This window comes from Sarcophilus harrisii, chromosome 2, assembly GCF_902635505.1.
Source record: "Sarcophilus harrisii chromosome 2, mSarHar1.11, whole genome shotgun sequence".
Lineage (NCBI taxonomy): Eukaryota > Metazoa > Chordata > Mammalia > Dasyuromorphia > Dasyuridae > Sarcophilus > Sarcophilus harrisii.
Window position 1 is genome coordinate 448,995,495 of NC_045427.1, and position 16,501 is coordinate 449,011,995.

Sequence of the window (16,501 nt, forward strand, 5' to 3'; positions counted from 1 at the left end):
GCCTTATCACCAGACCACACTTCTATTCAGTGATATCTGCTTCTTCCATAATGGTCTACACCGCAAAAATAAAAAAGCTAACCATTAATCAGAGTGTGTGTGTGTGTGTGTGTGTGTGTGTACACATATATCATCATAAGTTATAAAGATTGTCTTTAGACACTAACATCTGAGTAATGAGTATTTTTTACATACCTAAATTCAGAGTTTTAGGCAGCTGGGTGATGCCAGGGACAAAGCTCTGAGAGTGGAGTCAGGAAGACTTAACTTTCTAAGTTCAAATCCAGCCTCAGATATTTATTAGCTGTGTACCCAGGGCCAGGGCAATTCATTTAACCCTGTTTGCCTCAGTTTCCTCATCTGTAAAATGAGCTGGAGAAGGAAATAGCATACCCCTCCGGTATCTTTGTCAAAAAAAATTCTAAATAGGGTCACAAAGAGTAGAATATGACTGAAAAACTACTAAACAACAAATTCAGATTCAGGGTTAGAGGTAGATAAAGGAGGAGCCTAAGACACAGCAAGTAGAAAGGAAGAGTACAAGGGGGTACAATTTTTAAGATGCAGGTTTTTATAATTGCACAAATGATACAGTGGATACTAATACATACATCCTTTTCAAAAGTAAAGGAGTATAACACTCAAGATTTTCTAAGTTGCAAAAATATTTTGTTCCTAAAATAGAGAATATATCTTAACTATTGCGCTAAAAGATAAACTCTCCTCCTAGGCCTCTAAATTAGGGGTGGAGAAAAAAAAATCTGAGATCTTTAATCTCCCAAGCTGTTACAAATGAAGCAAAAATATATTTAGGATGCTTCTTGACAGGTGACAAATATACATGACAAGATACCATTTTGCTTGATGAGGTGTCAGCAATAATTATTATGCCTACAGTATTGGGGTTACGTATACTTATAATAAGCACAGTGGTAGCTCATCATAACTTTGTTGAAAAAACATATTTATTAAGTTTCTCAGGAAAATACACAATACAAGCTCTTTCTATACTACATAATGATACTTAGGAGACTTATTTTCTAAGGTCTAAAGTAGGTATTTCATTTGAATATGGCTCACCAAATTTGTCACTGGCATATTTAATATGTTTCTTTTAGGACCCAATTTCCCCCTAAGCACTAGGAAACAAAATCATACAAACCTTAAAAGAAGCTGCTAAAAATGTATATAGCTGGCTAAAGGTTGGTTTGTACAGCAAATATTTATGAGGGTTTTCTCGCCGGGCAGGTTTGTCAGCAGATTCCTGAATTCACACAAAATAAAAAAATAAATTAGTTTATTTTAATGGACAATTTAAAATTTTTTTATGTAACAGATATGTTCTATTACACTAAATAACAAACGCCATTTTACTGGACCTATATACTCATGTTGTCCATGAAAGAAAAACTTTTATGGTGTAAGTAAGGCCTTTCACAGAAGACCTCCTCTGAAATATGAATATGGTATAAAGGTGAATCTAGTTCTTGAAGGCTACTTCTAGTAGAGTTTAGTTCTGACATTTCTAGCTCTGATTACAAATTCAGGGAGGAATTATGGGTCATTTAAGGATGAGCCTAGCCCAATGTAAAGAGAGTATCATTACCAGAATACAGGCCACTTGTTGAAACATATTTTGATCACAATAAAAAAAGGGAAAACTATACAAGTGGTAGAGGGGTTGCAATCTATATCCATTAAAGAAACAGCCACAGTAATGAAAACCTGGATCTTCTGAAGAATTACTTTTATTGTACACTAATCCTTGAGTTATAAGAAAGCAGATTTCCTTCTATACACAGTACAAGCAGCTCAAACTATAAAAACTACAGAAAATTGTCACCTGCATTCCAGGTTTGTTCATCTGTGAAGCTAAATTCATTGGCTCTCGTTCTAAGGCCTGCAACATCCGGAACATGTCAACAGTTAGTTCACTGAACTTCACCTACAAAAGAAATAGGACAAAATATTAATGTATTAGTCAAGGAAAAGATATAGTCTTAAACAAAGCTCAGTAAACCAAAGATCTTAATTATAAATGTTAACAAGGGCTACTGTCAACTTACTTAACATCATTTTCTTAAACTCTCTTAACTATGAAGAAGCCACCAAAATAATCACTAAAGCAAATCAATGTTGCTTCATCAGACACTGTGCTAAGCACTGACTATACAAAAAAAGGTAAATAGTTAATGCTCTCAAGAAACTTAAAGTATAATAGGAAAGACAATGTGCAAACAATCATGGTCAAACAAGCTAAATATAGTATGAATTGGAAATAATCGACAAAGGTAAGGCATTAGAATTAAGAGAAATTGATAATGTCAGTAGGATTTTAACTGAGACTTGAAGGAAGCTAGAGGATAGAAATAAGGAGGGAAACAGTTCTGAGTATGGGGGAAGAGAAAAGAGAAACAATCCCTGAAAGTGACTGAAGGGGGGATGGAGAAGAGAAAGAAGGAACAAATATAGTAGAATAGAGGAAGCTAGACTCTCCCGACATTCCCTTCCAAATAACTTTAAAATTATGCTTCAAATTGAATTTCTGGAATGGTAAAACCAACAAAAAGTTGGGATAAGACTTTTTTCCCAGTCTAAGGTAACTTAAAAGATTGGAAGGAGAGGTCTGTGACACTAGGTTGGGGACTGGCCCTGAGCACACATCATGGCAACCCAGCAGCAATTTTAGGAGCTCTCAGCCTAGAGATGCTAAGAGGAATGGAACACTGTTTAGAAGGAAATTACAAGGAAGCTCTGTGCGAGCGCTGAGCACAGAATAGGGCACTGTAAGGCAACTCTATTCCATATAAACACTCCCAAATTACATTTCCAAGGGAGAGAGGAGGTGACAAGGGATTAAGGGACTTGAGCACTAGTATTGTGGTTACAGGAAATCTGAGACCCTTTCTAAGAAAAAACTATAGTACATAACTGGAGAGCCGTGACCTCTCCAAATCATACCACTACAGAAGCACTGAAAACTTCCAAAACATCATAATTTTCTCTGAAAACGGCATACCAAAAAAGTCTGAATCTTGGGATAATGCTCAACTCCCCATTCAAATAAACAGATTTTAACTAAAGCATAAAATTCAAAATCAAGAAAATCTGGAAAAATGAGCAACCTACCAAAAAAAGAACCTGACTGTAAAAAACTACCATAATGACAGCAAAGATCTAGATATAAACTCAAGAGAAGACAATGATATCAAAACAGCTATACGCAAAGTCTCAAAGAAAAAAATGCGAATTGTATACAAGTCCAACAAAAATTCCTGAAAGAGCTAAAAAATTACTCTAAAACTCAAATAAGTGGCAAAGGAAAAACTGAGAATAAAACAGTTATGCAAGAAAATTTTTAAAAAATTAAGTGTAATGAAAGAGGCACAAAAAATAATTGACAAAACAACACCTTAAAAACAGAATTAGCCAAATGATAAAAGAGGCACAAAACTTTACAGATGAAAAGAACTTAAAAAGCAAAACTGAACAAGTGTAAAAAGAAATACAAAAGTTCAACAAAGCAATTTCTTACAAATTAGAATTGGGCAAGTAAAAGATAATGAGATATGAAGAAATAATAAAATAAAGACATAAGAATAGAAAAAAATAAAAGAAAATAGGAAACACCTCACTGGGAAAACAAGAGACATAGAAAATATTTAAAGAGAGATAATTTAAGAATGATATCTGAAATCCATGATCAATAGCTGAGGCATCATATTTCAAGAAATTATAAAGAAAAACTGCCCAGATATTCAAGTACCAGTGGCTAAAATAGAAATAGAAAAAAAAAACTCACCTATCACCTTCTGAAAGAACCTTCCCCCCTCTCCCCCCAAAAAAACCCTCCGGAATATTATCACTAAATCTCAAAGTTCCCAGATCAAGGAGAAAACATTACATGAAGTCAAAGAGAAACAATTCAAATATTGGAGAGTCAAAGTCAGTATCACACAAGATTTCGTCACTGTAAAGTTAAAGAAGTACGGGGTTTGGAATATGATATTCCAGAAGGTAAAGGAGCTAGGATTACAACGAAGAATAATTTACTCAGAAAAACTAGGTATACGTCTTTGGGAAGTGAGAATGAACATTTAATGAAAAGGAGGCTTTTCAAGCATTCCCAATGAAAAGACAGAGATGAATAGAACATCTGACTTTCAAACACAAGATTTAAGAGAAGAAACAAAAGTTAAATATGAAAGAGCAATCATAAGGGACTCAATACAACCAAACTGTTTACATTTCTACGTGGTAAGATACATGTAACTTCTAAAAACTTTATCATTATTATGATAGTTAGAATGACTCTATAGACACAGAGGGCATGGGAGTGAATTGATTATGGTAGAAAAAGCTAAAAAAAATTTTAACTGATTCAGGGAGACCCGAGTTCAAATCTGACTTCAGACACTTAACATTTACTAGCTTTGTGACCCTAGCCAAGTCACTTAACCCCCAATGCTTAGGCCTCCATCCAAAAAAGAGTAAAAGATCACACCAAAACTGTAAATAAAAGAAATTGGGAGGGTGGTGATGCTTTTAACAGCAGTAGTAAAAAAGTTAGAAATAGGGGAGGATTTGGAGAGAAATAAAATTAGTTCAATTTTGAACATATTGAGTTTTAAGAAGTCTAAGAGATATCCAGTTCCAGATATCTAAGAGGCGGTTGGAAATTCAAATCTGGAGATCAGCAAAGAGGTTAGGGCAGGATAAGAAGATAAGAAGATGCTAAGATATCTTAACATAGAGATAATAATCCAATCCATGGAAGCTGAGAAGATCAAGTAAGATAGTGGAGAGGAAGAAGAGAAGACCATCCAAGAGAATCCTGTAAGAAATCTGTCATTAATGAACATACCTGGATGAAGGTCCAGTAAAGAAGACTGGAGGGAGATTAGCTAGGTAGTAAGTGAATCAAATTGATTCCAACTTGTAAAACTAACTCCATTTTGAAATCAAAGTTTCATTTTCCTATAAATTCCATCTGCTTGCAAATCATAAGAATTTAGTGATATCCTGTGTCATAGTCCAGAAAAGTCTACCTGCTCAGTCTGCTTTCAACAGATTACCTAATCTTGTTTTTTAATGCACACAAATTTGTTTCCTCCATATTTATGATTCACTGTGAAGCTAGGGGCCTGCTTCCAATTTGTTATGCAATTGGAATGTAATGCTTAATAAACCAGAATGCTTGGGACCTCAAACTTTTGTTTCCTCAGATACTTCGGATTTCACTCACCATGATTTTAGGTGCAGCCAACTAGGGCTGAAAAACAGGACCTCAATCACTAGGAAATAGTTTCAGAAAAACTCCCTAGAATTGCTCTAGATGTCCGACTTCCTCCCTCCCCTTCCTCAATTTCATTTTTTCCAACCTAAATTAAATCTCATTGTTTGCTAGGGAAGGCAAACACCATACATTATTTCCTGGGGAAGACTGAAAAAGCTCCTATCTCATTGGGAAAGCTAATGTCCCATACTCCTGGGGAAGCTCAATTCCAATTTTCTGGGGAGATAAAATAGCTCTGAAAACTCCCTTTAAGGAAATAAAAGTAAGATTCCTCAGTGTAGGAAAATTTTCTTTAGGGAAATAAGGATAACTCTACACAATTGGGGAAGTTCTCTTAAAGAAATTGTGGGATCCAGGAGTAACATCCTGGTGAAAAGCCCCCTGGAAAAATGTCTTTTGGCTTGAGACCAGAGGAAGAGTGTACTGTTAAGCTGATATCTCACTTAGGGAAATTCCTGTACAAGAGTGCAAGGATTTATTAAAAAATAACTCTCAAATTATGCCAAAAATTATAAAAATCCAAATCAGTCAAAAAATTGATCTGAAAAAGGGACTTTTAATTGCAGCAAATTAAAGTTTTGAGATTAGATTTTCAGTAGAAGACAAGGAGGCTTGCAGGTATGTGTTTGTCTCATCATTTTGACTATTTTTATGTTTTAGTAAAATGCTTAGAAAACGCTTGTCTTCTGTCATGTTCACTGTGGCTTGTAAATTCTGTTACCTTGAAAGATTTCTGAGGGGAAAAAGGCAAGCAAAAGACAAAGACTGCTATATAGTTATAAACCTAAGACTTTTGAATGTTGGAGAAGATAATGAAGTTTTATACCTGAACCATTTCTGTGAACTTTCTGTAATCTGATACTAAGCTCTTTGACCCAATAAGCAAGACCCACTCTCAGTCTAGGCTTTCAGCAGGAAGTTAAAACAAACAAACAAAAAACCCAGCAAGATACTTTGTCATTTCAGCCCTAGCTAAGTTGAAGTTATAGAAACTAAAGGATAAAACAAGGAAAACTTTTTTCTACTTTGTACAAATTTTTGGCATTATAAATGATTGGATGGAATAATTTTACTATAAATTTCCAAATTATACTAACTGCTTAAAAATATCTTAGTAGATTTTGAATGTTTAGAGATTAGGGAGACTGAATATTAGTCATTTTAAGATTGTAGAGGCAAACTACTAGGACTTTAGGTAATTCCAGAAACACATTCCATGTTTTTTGTCTTGTCTGATGAGGTACTTAGCAGAATCAGGTCAACATATACTGAAATATCTTACAATGAGTTCTGGAGTACTGTTTGGTACAATGTGTTAAGAAAAAATAGAATAAGACTTTGAGAGTAAAAGTTAGAGGGACATCACTCTTCCCTATAAACTAAAAGCAAGGTCACCAGAGTAAACTAGAAGGAAACTGTTGCCACAGTTCTCTTTTATTGTCCTGACTCAGTTTCTCTGCTTCTCAGTCCTGCAAAACCTTCCTTCCCTCTTTATCAGAATATCTGATAAGGATAAAACATTTTATATTTTAGAATATCAGAATGCCTCTCCCTATCCCAAGGTACTGGAATGTCAGATACTGTCTCATCAAGATGCCTCTCCCCATTTCTGGAGTGTCTCCCCCTATTATGTCATCCCATCTCTGGTGCCTTGCCCCATTCTGTCAGAGTCCTGTTCCTGCTCTCAGCACTCTGACTCCGCCCCTGCCTCAGGCTACCCCCCTGAGTCTGAGCCTTGTGTATATAGGTCATTAAGAACTCTCATTGTTTGTTGGATTCTTGGAGATGATAGTCTCATTCAGCCCTGGGACCAAACCATAGATCCATTTGGTCCCAGTAATAGGAATGGAAACATTTATTAAATTATTAAATTGTTCCTGCCTCAGTTTCTTTGGCATTACAAAACCATGCATTAATAAGCTCTTAGAAATCTCAAAAAGTAAGAGTATTGAAATTAATCAGAGGTTATTCAAAAATTTTGTGCTAACTTATAATGAAGAAATATAATAAATAAAGATTTTGGGTTATGATTAGGAAATACCATACTATGCCATTGAAACATTATTTAAGAAGCAAATTCACCATCCGTAGAATCTTTAGAGCTCCACAACAAAGATGCCACTTGGAATCTCTCCCTATCTTTCATCTGCAGTTGAAACTAAAAAAAAAAATCCTCATAAAATATTGGGGGTGGGGGTGAACTAGATTGTAAACACATTGATTTGGCTTTTCAGCTGATATTTGAAAGAAAATTTTTAAATTATGGAAAGGTGAAAGTGCTATCACAAGTTTTTGGAAATGAGCTAATTGTTAATGCTAGGCTCTAGATTTAAAAACAGGGGTACCCAGGAGCCCTATGAAACTGAAGTTTTGATTTTATGGTTGTAGTCATGTTTGATTTTTCTGAGTTTTGTCCTGTGACTAAATTATGATGTGGTGAAATATATTCTCCTATTAATTGTGGCATCAAATGCAAAAAAAAAAGCTAGAACATTTAGGAAAACCTGAGTTACACTCTGGTCTCAAACATCTCTATAAAGAGGAAAACAATAATGTTACTCATTTCCCAGGATTATTGTGATGATCAAATATAATGATTGTGAAGTGTTTCATACAGAGTCTAAAATATGGTAAACACTATATATTATGTAGAATATTCTATAGTATATCTTACATGTGGTTAGTATAGAATGCCAAAAATAGTAAAATGAATAATTTTCCTTTTACAATTTGGAAATGCATTCAACTAAAGTGATGCCATCTGTCTTATATTTTGATATTTAGAAAACCATTGTATCAGAAATGCTGTTAAAAAGAAAACTTTTTAAATCTACAAGTTGTTAAACTACAAATTGATAGGTTAAAATAATGTGATTAAAATCAATATTTGAAAATTTAAATATTTAATGGAGTATAATTTGTTTCAGAGCAGATAATAATTTAATAACAACAACAATAATCATATATTTACTGTTTGGAGGAAAAAACTGCACAGACCCTTTAGAATATCCTTATATATGAGGGCCCTTAGACTTTGTATTCAGGTATCATAAGATCTTATTAGCCTTACTGAATTAATACTATAAAATCTTAAGTACTAAAGTCTGAGAACCTAGAAATGAAAAACGAAATCCCTTCTCCTACTTCTTGTCAAATGGCAAGAAGGAAGGGAGGATGACTTTCAATTTTACCATAATGAAGAGTTAGTTTTCAACTGAAAATTTTTGGCTAGCTCTTATAAAAATTATCAAAATGTATGGAATAAAAATGTAACTTCAATACATGAATATGAATCAAGTATCAGGTATTCAGTATATGTCTGAAACCCCAGAAGTGGATATTTTAAATTTATAAGTACAAGATAAACAAAATGTAACTGTTAGTGAAACATGAAAAAATTAATAATATTTAAGTCCTAATCTGTGATTAGTGAAATTTTGCTATTTCAGTTAAAAACTTTGAGAACTGTAATTTTAATAGTTATTTTTAGTTTTGATTATGGGGATTATCATGAAAATAAGAAAAGAAAAATTACACATGATACAATCTGAGAACTGATGTTTATGAAATTCTGTCCCTAGGAAAAGTTGAGAGGACAACCTTGATATGACCTAAGGTAGGATCCTCAGTTTCTTCATTGTGCTATTTAATTTCTTAACAGAAAATTTCCCTACCTGATAAATCCTTAGCCTGACTTTCTGATACCTTGTGAACAACGTGGAGTCTTATTACAAGCTGATTGATAGATATGACTCATGCCTAGAATCAAACAGGGATAAGAGTTACTCCCCTGTTATGGTGTATATCAGGTAAGTCTGTGCCCTGGAGGGGACAAGTCTTGACATTTTTTTTTCCTTTTATTTAACTTAAATAAAAAATAGAAAAAGAAAAAAATTGTTATATGCATAGCAAAATGAGAGGATTCAAAATATGAAACAATAAATTTCCATTTCAGGAAAACATATATAATAAATACTATACATTATATTCATAACTGTCCATCTTTTCCTTGCTTCATTGTAGATTTTCTTTTGTTCTCTGCTGTGTACTTTTTATTTTATTCTTTTTTTTCCCATTTCCTCCCTTCCATCTGCTTCAAGAAGACTATCATTAAGCAGATATATTTATACACACATATATACATATACAAAGGTATGTATAATTATATACATATATACATTCATATACATCTATGTACTACTATGTGTGTTTGTCCTGTTTCTCTGAAGATATATCAGAATCATCCTTCTTAAGTCCAAGTTTTTCCACAATTTTCTAAAATCACCAAGTCATCATTTCCTACACCACAACAATATTCCAACTTTATACTATTTAGTTCTTTTAAATAGTCTAAAACAATATTAATATAGCTAATATGTGATGTAGTTTCTCTACTTTTCTCTTTTGATTAAATCTATTTTAACTTTATCTGAGATCAATGATTACTCCCCCGTTTTTACCTAATAAATTCTTCTCCTAATCATTAGTATTATATTTATATGTATCTCTTATTTCCCACCACTGCTGACTACTTCTACTCTCTACCCTGCCTTGCTATTAAACTTAACCTCTTCCTCTTTAATCTCTGCCCTACTCTCTCACTTCCTCTTAATACCATTCCCACTAGTCTATATACCTTATGCCATTCCTTATATACCTCTTACCTTATTCCCTCCCCCATATTTCTTAGTGAATTTAGAAGACTTTTATATCATATACACACACACACATACACTCACACACACACACACACACACACACACACACATATGTATTGCTCCCTCTTTAACTAATTCCTAATATAAGTAGGATTCCAGAACTACCAGTTCTCCTCCCTTACTGAATTCCTCTGTGGCAATTGTTGTTCTCATACCTCATTTGTATACCCTAATTAATCTTTTTACCTTTTCCTACATTGGTTTGGCTTTTCAAAATTACATCATATTCATTTATATCCCAATCTTTCTTTTCAACTACCTGTTTACTGACAATTTTAGACACAAGTTTACATTTCCACATAATAAATCTGTTTGTCCTCAATTGAGTCTTTTTGAACTCAGATCTTGTACATCAAATCTTCTATTAAGTTCAATTCAAGTATTTTTGCAACAAAATTCTGTGAATCTGGCCAAATTGCATCAAATCTTGTTATAGGCAAATTTTTAACAGAATTACTAATAGCTAGTAGACAAGGAGAGAATGATGATAAATGAGATAGTGGAGATAATAGAAGGGACAATTTATGGGAGAAGAGGTGATGGAAAGGAATCACCTGTGTATTTAGAAGTATTTGCCTTGGCAAGAAGAAGAATCATCTCTTCATGCAAAATAGGGGCAAAGGAGGAGACAATGAAAGAAGACATCTGGGTGATGAGTAATTAGGAGAAAGAGAGAAGAGGGAGTTTTTAAAGAATGGCCTCAAGTTTTTTTCTTTTTGTATTTGATTTATTTATTTAATATTTTTCTTCAGAATCATTTAAAACAATTTTTTACATGTTTTTAAAATTTTTGAGTTCTAGGTTCCCTCCTTTATCCTCACCCATAATTTAAAAACTACATATGAAGTTATACAAAACATTTCGGTAAAAGTCATGTTGTGAAAAAAAAAATTTCCCACACTCATGAAAATGAAAACTCTCAAGAAAAATAAAAATTTTAAAAAAAGAGTTAGAAAAAGAAAATGCTCTAATCTATATTCAGACACAATCAGTCCCCTTCTCTGGGTATGAAGGGATTTTTTATTCTTAAGTCTTTCAGATATCCACAAGTTGTAGATCACTGTATTGCTGATAACAGTGAAGTCATTTACATTTGGTTATCCCAAAACATTGCTATTATTTTGTAAACAGTACATTTCACTTTGAGTACATGGAGGACTTTCTAGGTTTTTGTTTTTGTTTTTTGTTTTTTTGTGAGAGCATCCTGCTCATTATTTCCCATAGAACAATAATATTCTATCATAAACACATCACTTTATTGAGCCATTACCCAATTTTATAATTTCTAATTTTTTTGCCCTGAGAAGAGATCTGCTATGAATATTTTTTTGGTACATATAAGTCACTTTTCTTTCTTTTTTTTTTTTTTAATCTTTTTGGATATTTATGCCTAATGGTAGTGTTGTGAGATCAAAGGATATACATGAATTTATAACCTTTTGGTAACAGATTATATCTTTTGATCACTTATCATTTGGGGCATAGTTCTTATTTTTTATTTTGGATTTTTTTTTTTTTTTTTGAGAGACAACTGGGATTAAGTAACTCGCCGGGATCACACAGATAGTAAGTGTTAATAAGAAGATGTTCGAGGCAGAATTTGAACTTAGATCTTCCTAACTTGAGGGCCGGTGCTTTATCCATTGTACCACCTAGCTGCCCCTATGGCTCTTTTTATAAATTTGACTCTGTTCCCTCTATTTTTGAGAAATGACAGCCACAATTTTTCAGTGAAATATGAGGCAAATGTCTCCACTGAGAGGGTTAGGGAAAAAGAAACAGTGGGAGTTTGAGGAGAAATGAAAAGGTTTAGAAGAATTGCTGTATTGAGTGTGAAAATGAGTTATTTGGAGAGATGTAAAAGGGTTGCCTTGTAGATATGAAAACCCAGCTGAAGTTGTTCAACAGAAACTTGTGGAGGAAGGATCCTGTCAGCATGGTTTTATGACTATGTCAGCACATTCAAAGTACAAAAGGCTGAAGTGTGTACTGGAAAGACGTCCATATATCCTGGTCATTACTTACAATGGGAATGATTTTGAGTCACTTTCTGGACTTCAATTTACTTCTTTGTAAAAAGGAAGAAGTTGTACTGGCATCATAGAAGCAAGAGTTAGAAGGTACTTTCAATATCATATAACTTCTTAGTATCCAGCTCTATGATTTATTACTTCCAAAAGACAACATTAAAATTTTTCATTCTGTACCACATTTCCCCCCACTTTGCTAGAAAATGGGATAAAATTATCTCCATAAAGAAAAAATAGGGGCAGCTACATGGTGCAGTGAATAGAGCACTGGTCCTGGAATCAGAAGGACCTGAGTTCAAATTCAGCCTCAGACACTTAACACTCATTAGCTGTGTGACCCTGGGGGTAAACTACTTAATCCCAATTTTGAAAGAAAGGGAGGGGAGGAGAGAAAAAGAAGAGGGAGAGGGAAGAAGGGAAAGAAAGTGGCAACAGAAGGGAAAAGGGAGAGAGGAGAAGAAAGGGGAAGGAAATAGTTGCAAAACCTAAATAGCAACATAGCCTTGAAGTACAAAATTCATTTTCTTAAACAATTTTTAAAAATAAATCTAATTTTCCCCCTAAAAGATATAGTAGTCAAAAGGTACAGGATGATAGGGAACTAATACAAGCCTTTAATAGATTTAAATTAAATAAATAATTATTCCAAGAGTGGCTATTAGGATTGTGCTTATTGATGGGGATCTATTCCATACTACCTAATAAATCTAAAAAATTTCTCTAGTTATTTCTAATTTATCAATGGACTAAACTTTTTAGCTCCATGAGGACAAGGATCATATTTTTAATCATGCCATGTATCTTTCTAAATTCTTGACTAAGTATTCTGCCAACACAAGGCATTTAACGTTTGCTTTTGAATCCTCATAATATTCTTCAAGAAAATGTGGCAAATGCATTAGGAAAATAATATTAATAATCCCACTTTGACAAATTTCCTATTTTTCTAGGTAAAATTTAAACATTACACAGTAATTCTTTACCTGATTATTACAGTTGCCAATAATGAGTGCATCAGCCAGAGTCAACTGTCCTACAATCATCCCTTGCTCCAATAAGGGGGCTCCTGCTTCAGCCAATCGGTTAGATGTGATAACAATGGTATTGTCGTCATTTAAAACCATGACTGGATCTGCCTAGAAAAAGAACCAGTCACAAATTAACTATACAAAAATGCTTACAAAGGAAAAGATTTTCAGATGCCAACAATTTTTGGTACAAAGATATACACATTTACCCACTCTATATAGCAAAAATGTGTCCTCACACAAATGCATCAATAGTTTGATAAAAAACAACTAAGTAAGCCAACCTCAATAAAGGCTGCAACTTCCTGAAGTACCAGATTCCACTCCACCTGATCTTCAGTATTAAAGCGATGAGTGTAATCTTCAATTTCATCTGACAGTTCCTGATTTTAAAAATCCACAAAGATAGATTTTAGACAATTCAACTAATAGTATATAGACATTTAAATATCATTAATACCTGACAGAATAGAACTGACAAATGTAGGAAATCTTTTGAAAGTTTGAAAATACTGTCATCACAGAATCTCTTTAAGTACAGCCTGAATAACTACATCCTAGGAATATTATAGATAGAATTCCTATTCTAATACCGTTTGAACTGGATGACCTCATAAGATCTTTTCAACCCCTATGAACTCAATTCTAATATTCTATGATAAATCAACTGCAAAACTTCCAACTAGAAGAGAAAGAATAACCCTAAACATGCAGTGGAAGCCAAACTAGAATTATAGCATTGTTCATTCATGAGTAATTCTTACATCTAGCAGTTCAGATGCCAACTCCTGCATAAAACTTTTTCTGACTATTTAAGTTAGAATATAAGTAAAGGAAAGGTCCAAACAAAATAATACAAAGTAAAAATGAGAGAATTTTTTTAGGTAGGGGTGGAGGGAATGAAAGAGTAGGGGAATCAGGGAAGGATTTATGGAAAAAGTAACACATGAGATAGATATTTTAAAAAGTAAAGATTTTAAAAGATATGAAATGGGAAGGGAGTGGAGGGTAATATTCTCCAGGAATACCACCTGTATTGTATATAAATACAAGCATGGAAAGAGGACAGGATGAAGCAAGTAAATAATGGTTAAGGTAGGCTGACTGAAACACAGTCAATGAAGAGTGATAAAGAGATAAAGCTGGAAAAGGGGATAAGAGTCAAACTGGTGAAGATCTCTGAAGCCAGGCTAATACTTAATTTTTTTATTTTTCCTTGAGATATCATTGACTTTTTTAAATAAAAGTTTTTTATTTTTCAAAATACATATAAAGATAGTTTTCAACATTCACCTTTGCAAAACCTTGTGTTCCAAATTTTCCTCTCTCCCATTTTACCTCACTGCCCTCTTCAAGACAGCAAGCAATCCAATATAGGTCGAACAGATATTACTGACCTTTGCTATTAATTTGTCAGTAAAGAATTAACCCAAGTCATTTTAAACTTGAATTTGATACCCCTAAAATCATCTATACACAATTACATGAATCTCAGACTAGTCATGTAGTAGTACTTAATATAGAAGTACCAGGTTAAAATCTTTGCTAAAATTTTATCATTTTAGGAGGCTTTCGCTTAATTTTGAAGGATCTAGAGATGAGCAGTTACTGAAGACAAAAGAAATTGAGTAGGAAGAGCACTAGACATGGAATAAGGAGACTTGGTTCCAAGTTTCAACAGGGCTAATCACTAAGTGAGTGACCTTGAACAAATCACTTTATTTCTTTTTTTGTTGTTGTTTTTGCTGAGGCAATTGGGGTTAAGTGACTTGTCCAGGGTCACACAGCTAGGAAGTGTTAACTGAGACCAGATTTGAACACAGGTCCTCCTGACTTGTAGGGTTGGTGCTTCATCCACCGCACCACCTAGTTGCCCCTAAATTACTTTAATTCTTGAAGACTGTTCCTTCATCTTTAAAATATGTAAAATACTACTTGTACTACCTGTTTCACAAGTTTGTTGGCAGACTATATAAAATGATGGGCAGAAGCTCTCTTCCCTAAACTATTATGTGAATATAAGCCATTATTATTATTATTATTACTTATTTCAAGTATCAATAATTTATTGGAATGATTATTACCTGCAACAACGCAGAAAGCAATTCTCATTATTAATAATAATAGTACTTACTACTTTCTTTAAAGCTCCATGATTTCATCTGTTTGGGTGTGCTTCTACTAATGCAGTAGCAACTATTATTACTAAAGATTACTAAAAATATAATTCAAGTATGAAAGTATTAATATTATTTCACAATTAATAACAGATACAATGGTAATAATGAGATTTGAAGTTTCTCATTGTTCCAATTTCCACATACCTTGACCAGATCCTTAACAACATCCATTTTATTGAGGAGAAGGCAAACCACTATAAATCTTGCATAGTACCGTAGTTTCTTAACCACCAATTCGGGTCTATGGCAGGAAAAGATAAAATCATGATATCATTTTAAAAATATTACTTATTTAACTACCCCTATTTTCCATGGCATTTCATAAGCCATTGTATTACAAGATGTCAGATCCTATGATGAGACAGTTTTTCCCAAATATTCTCTTCCTGTAATATACTTGTAACAATATTTGCTCTCAGAAAAGAAGGTGGTAGCCTCATATTCTGTCGGTGCTAGTAGCACAGGCAGACCTTGAAATAGTTATTTCTAGGATCATAAAAGGAAAGAGAAGTATCTATCATGCCTTATTTGCCATGAGAGGTTCATATTAGATATAAAAAAATCTCCCAAACCTAAAGCAAGCTTCAAATTAGTGTCTAGTTCTGAAGAGTGAAGAAAGAAGTGTTATAGGAGACAAGGAAAGAAAAGAAAAGAAAGGTAATATGGATTATAATATATAGAGACAGCATAGCCCCAGAAAGGGAAAAGAGTGGGCTTGTGGGAACTGAGCAGGGGTCACCAGGCACATAGGAAGCTTGGAATGAGAAGTATATCAAAAACAGTAAAAGTTGAATATATGACTTGGCTGAAAACTGCATGCTTACATTGAAGGTTGATTTTAAGACTATTTAGAGAGAAATAAAATTGAAAGAATATTTACTGGAATTAAAAAAGAATAAAATTAAGCAGGGGAGTAAGGTGGTGGGAGTACAAAGAATCTCTATGATCCTATGAACCTGTATGATTAAAGGCTACATGACTGAAGAATGATGAAGAAACACTTGTTCATGCTTGTGGCTGGCATCATGCAGATCTCTACAAAAATTAACGGAGATCAGTTTCACTCAGGAAGGTGTATTAAATGTTTTTGAACTTGCAAATGGCAAGTACAAGCCATACTCAATACTTAAATTGCAAGGCATTTACACTACTTTGAGAGTAGAAAGAGACGTAATGACACTGGGTATAAAAAAAATGCTAAGGAAAGCCAAGATTGTAATTAGACACAAATTAGTTCTTTAGAACACAA

The 16,501-nt window shown here is 33.6% G+C and overlaps 1 protein-coding gene across 2 annotated transcripts in view; it reads right to left on the bottom strand.

Moving 5' to 3' along the window:
• The window catches only part of SCAI (suppressor of cancer cell invasion), a 197,040-nt gene that overhangs the window by 54,972 nt on the left and 125,567 nt on the right, over positions 1-16,501 (bottom strand). For both annotated transcript variants that reach the window (XM_031954294.1, XM_031954293.1), the window contains 5 exons: positions 15,397-15,493; positions 13,357-13,455; positions 13,028-13,180; positions 1,844-1,945; positions 1,163-1,264 (listed from right to left, as the gene is read on the bottom strand). In XM_031954294.1, coding sequence (XP_031810154.1) covers positions 1,163-1,264; positions 1,844-1,945; positions 13,028-13,180; positions 13,357-13,455; positions 15,397-15,493 — 553 coding nt within the window. The remainder of the gene's footprint in view (positions 1-1,162; positions 1,265-1,843; positions 1,946-13,027; positions 13,181-13,356; positions 13,456-15,396; positions 15,494-16,501) is intronic.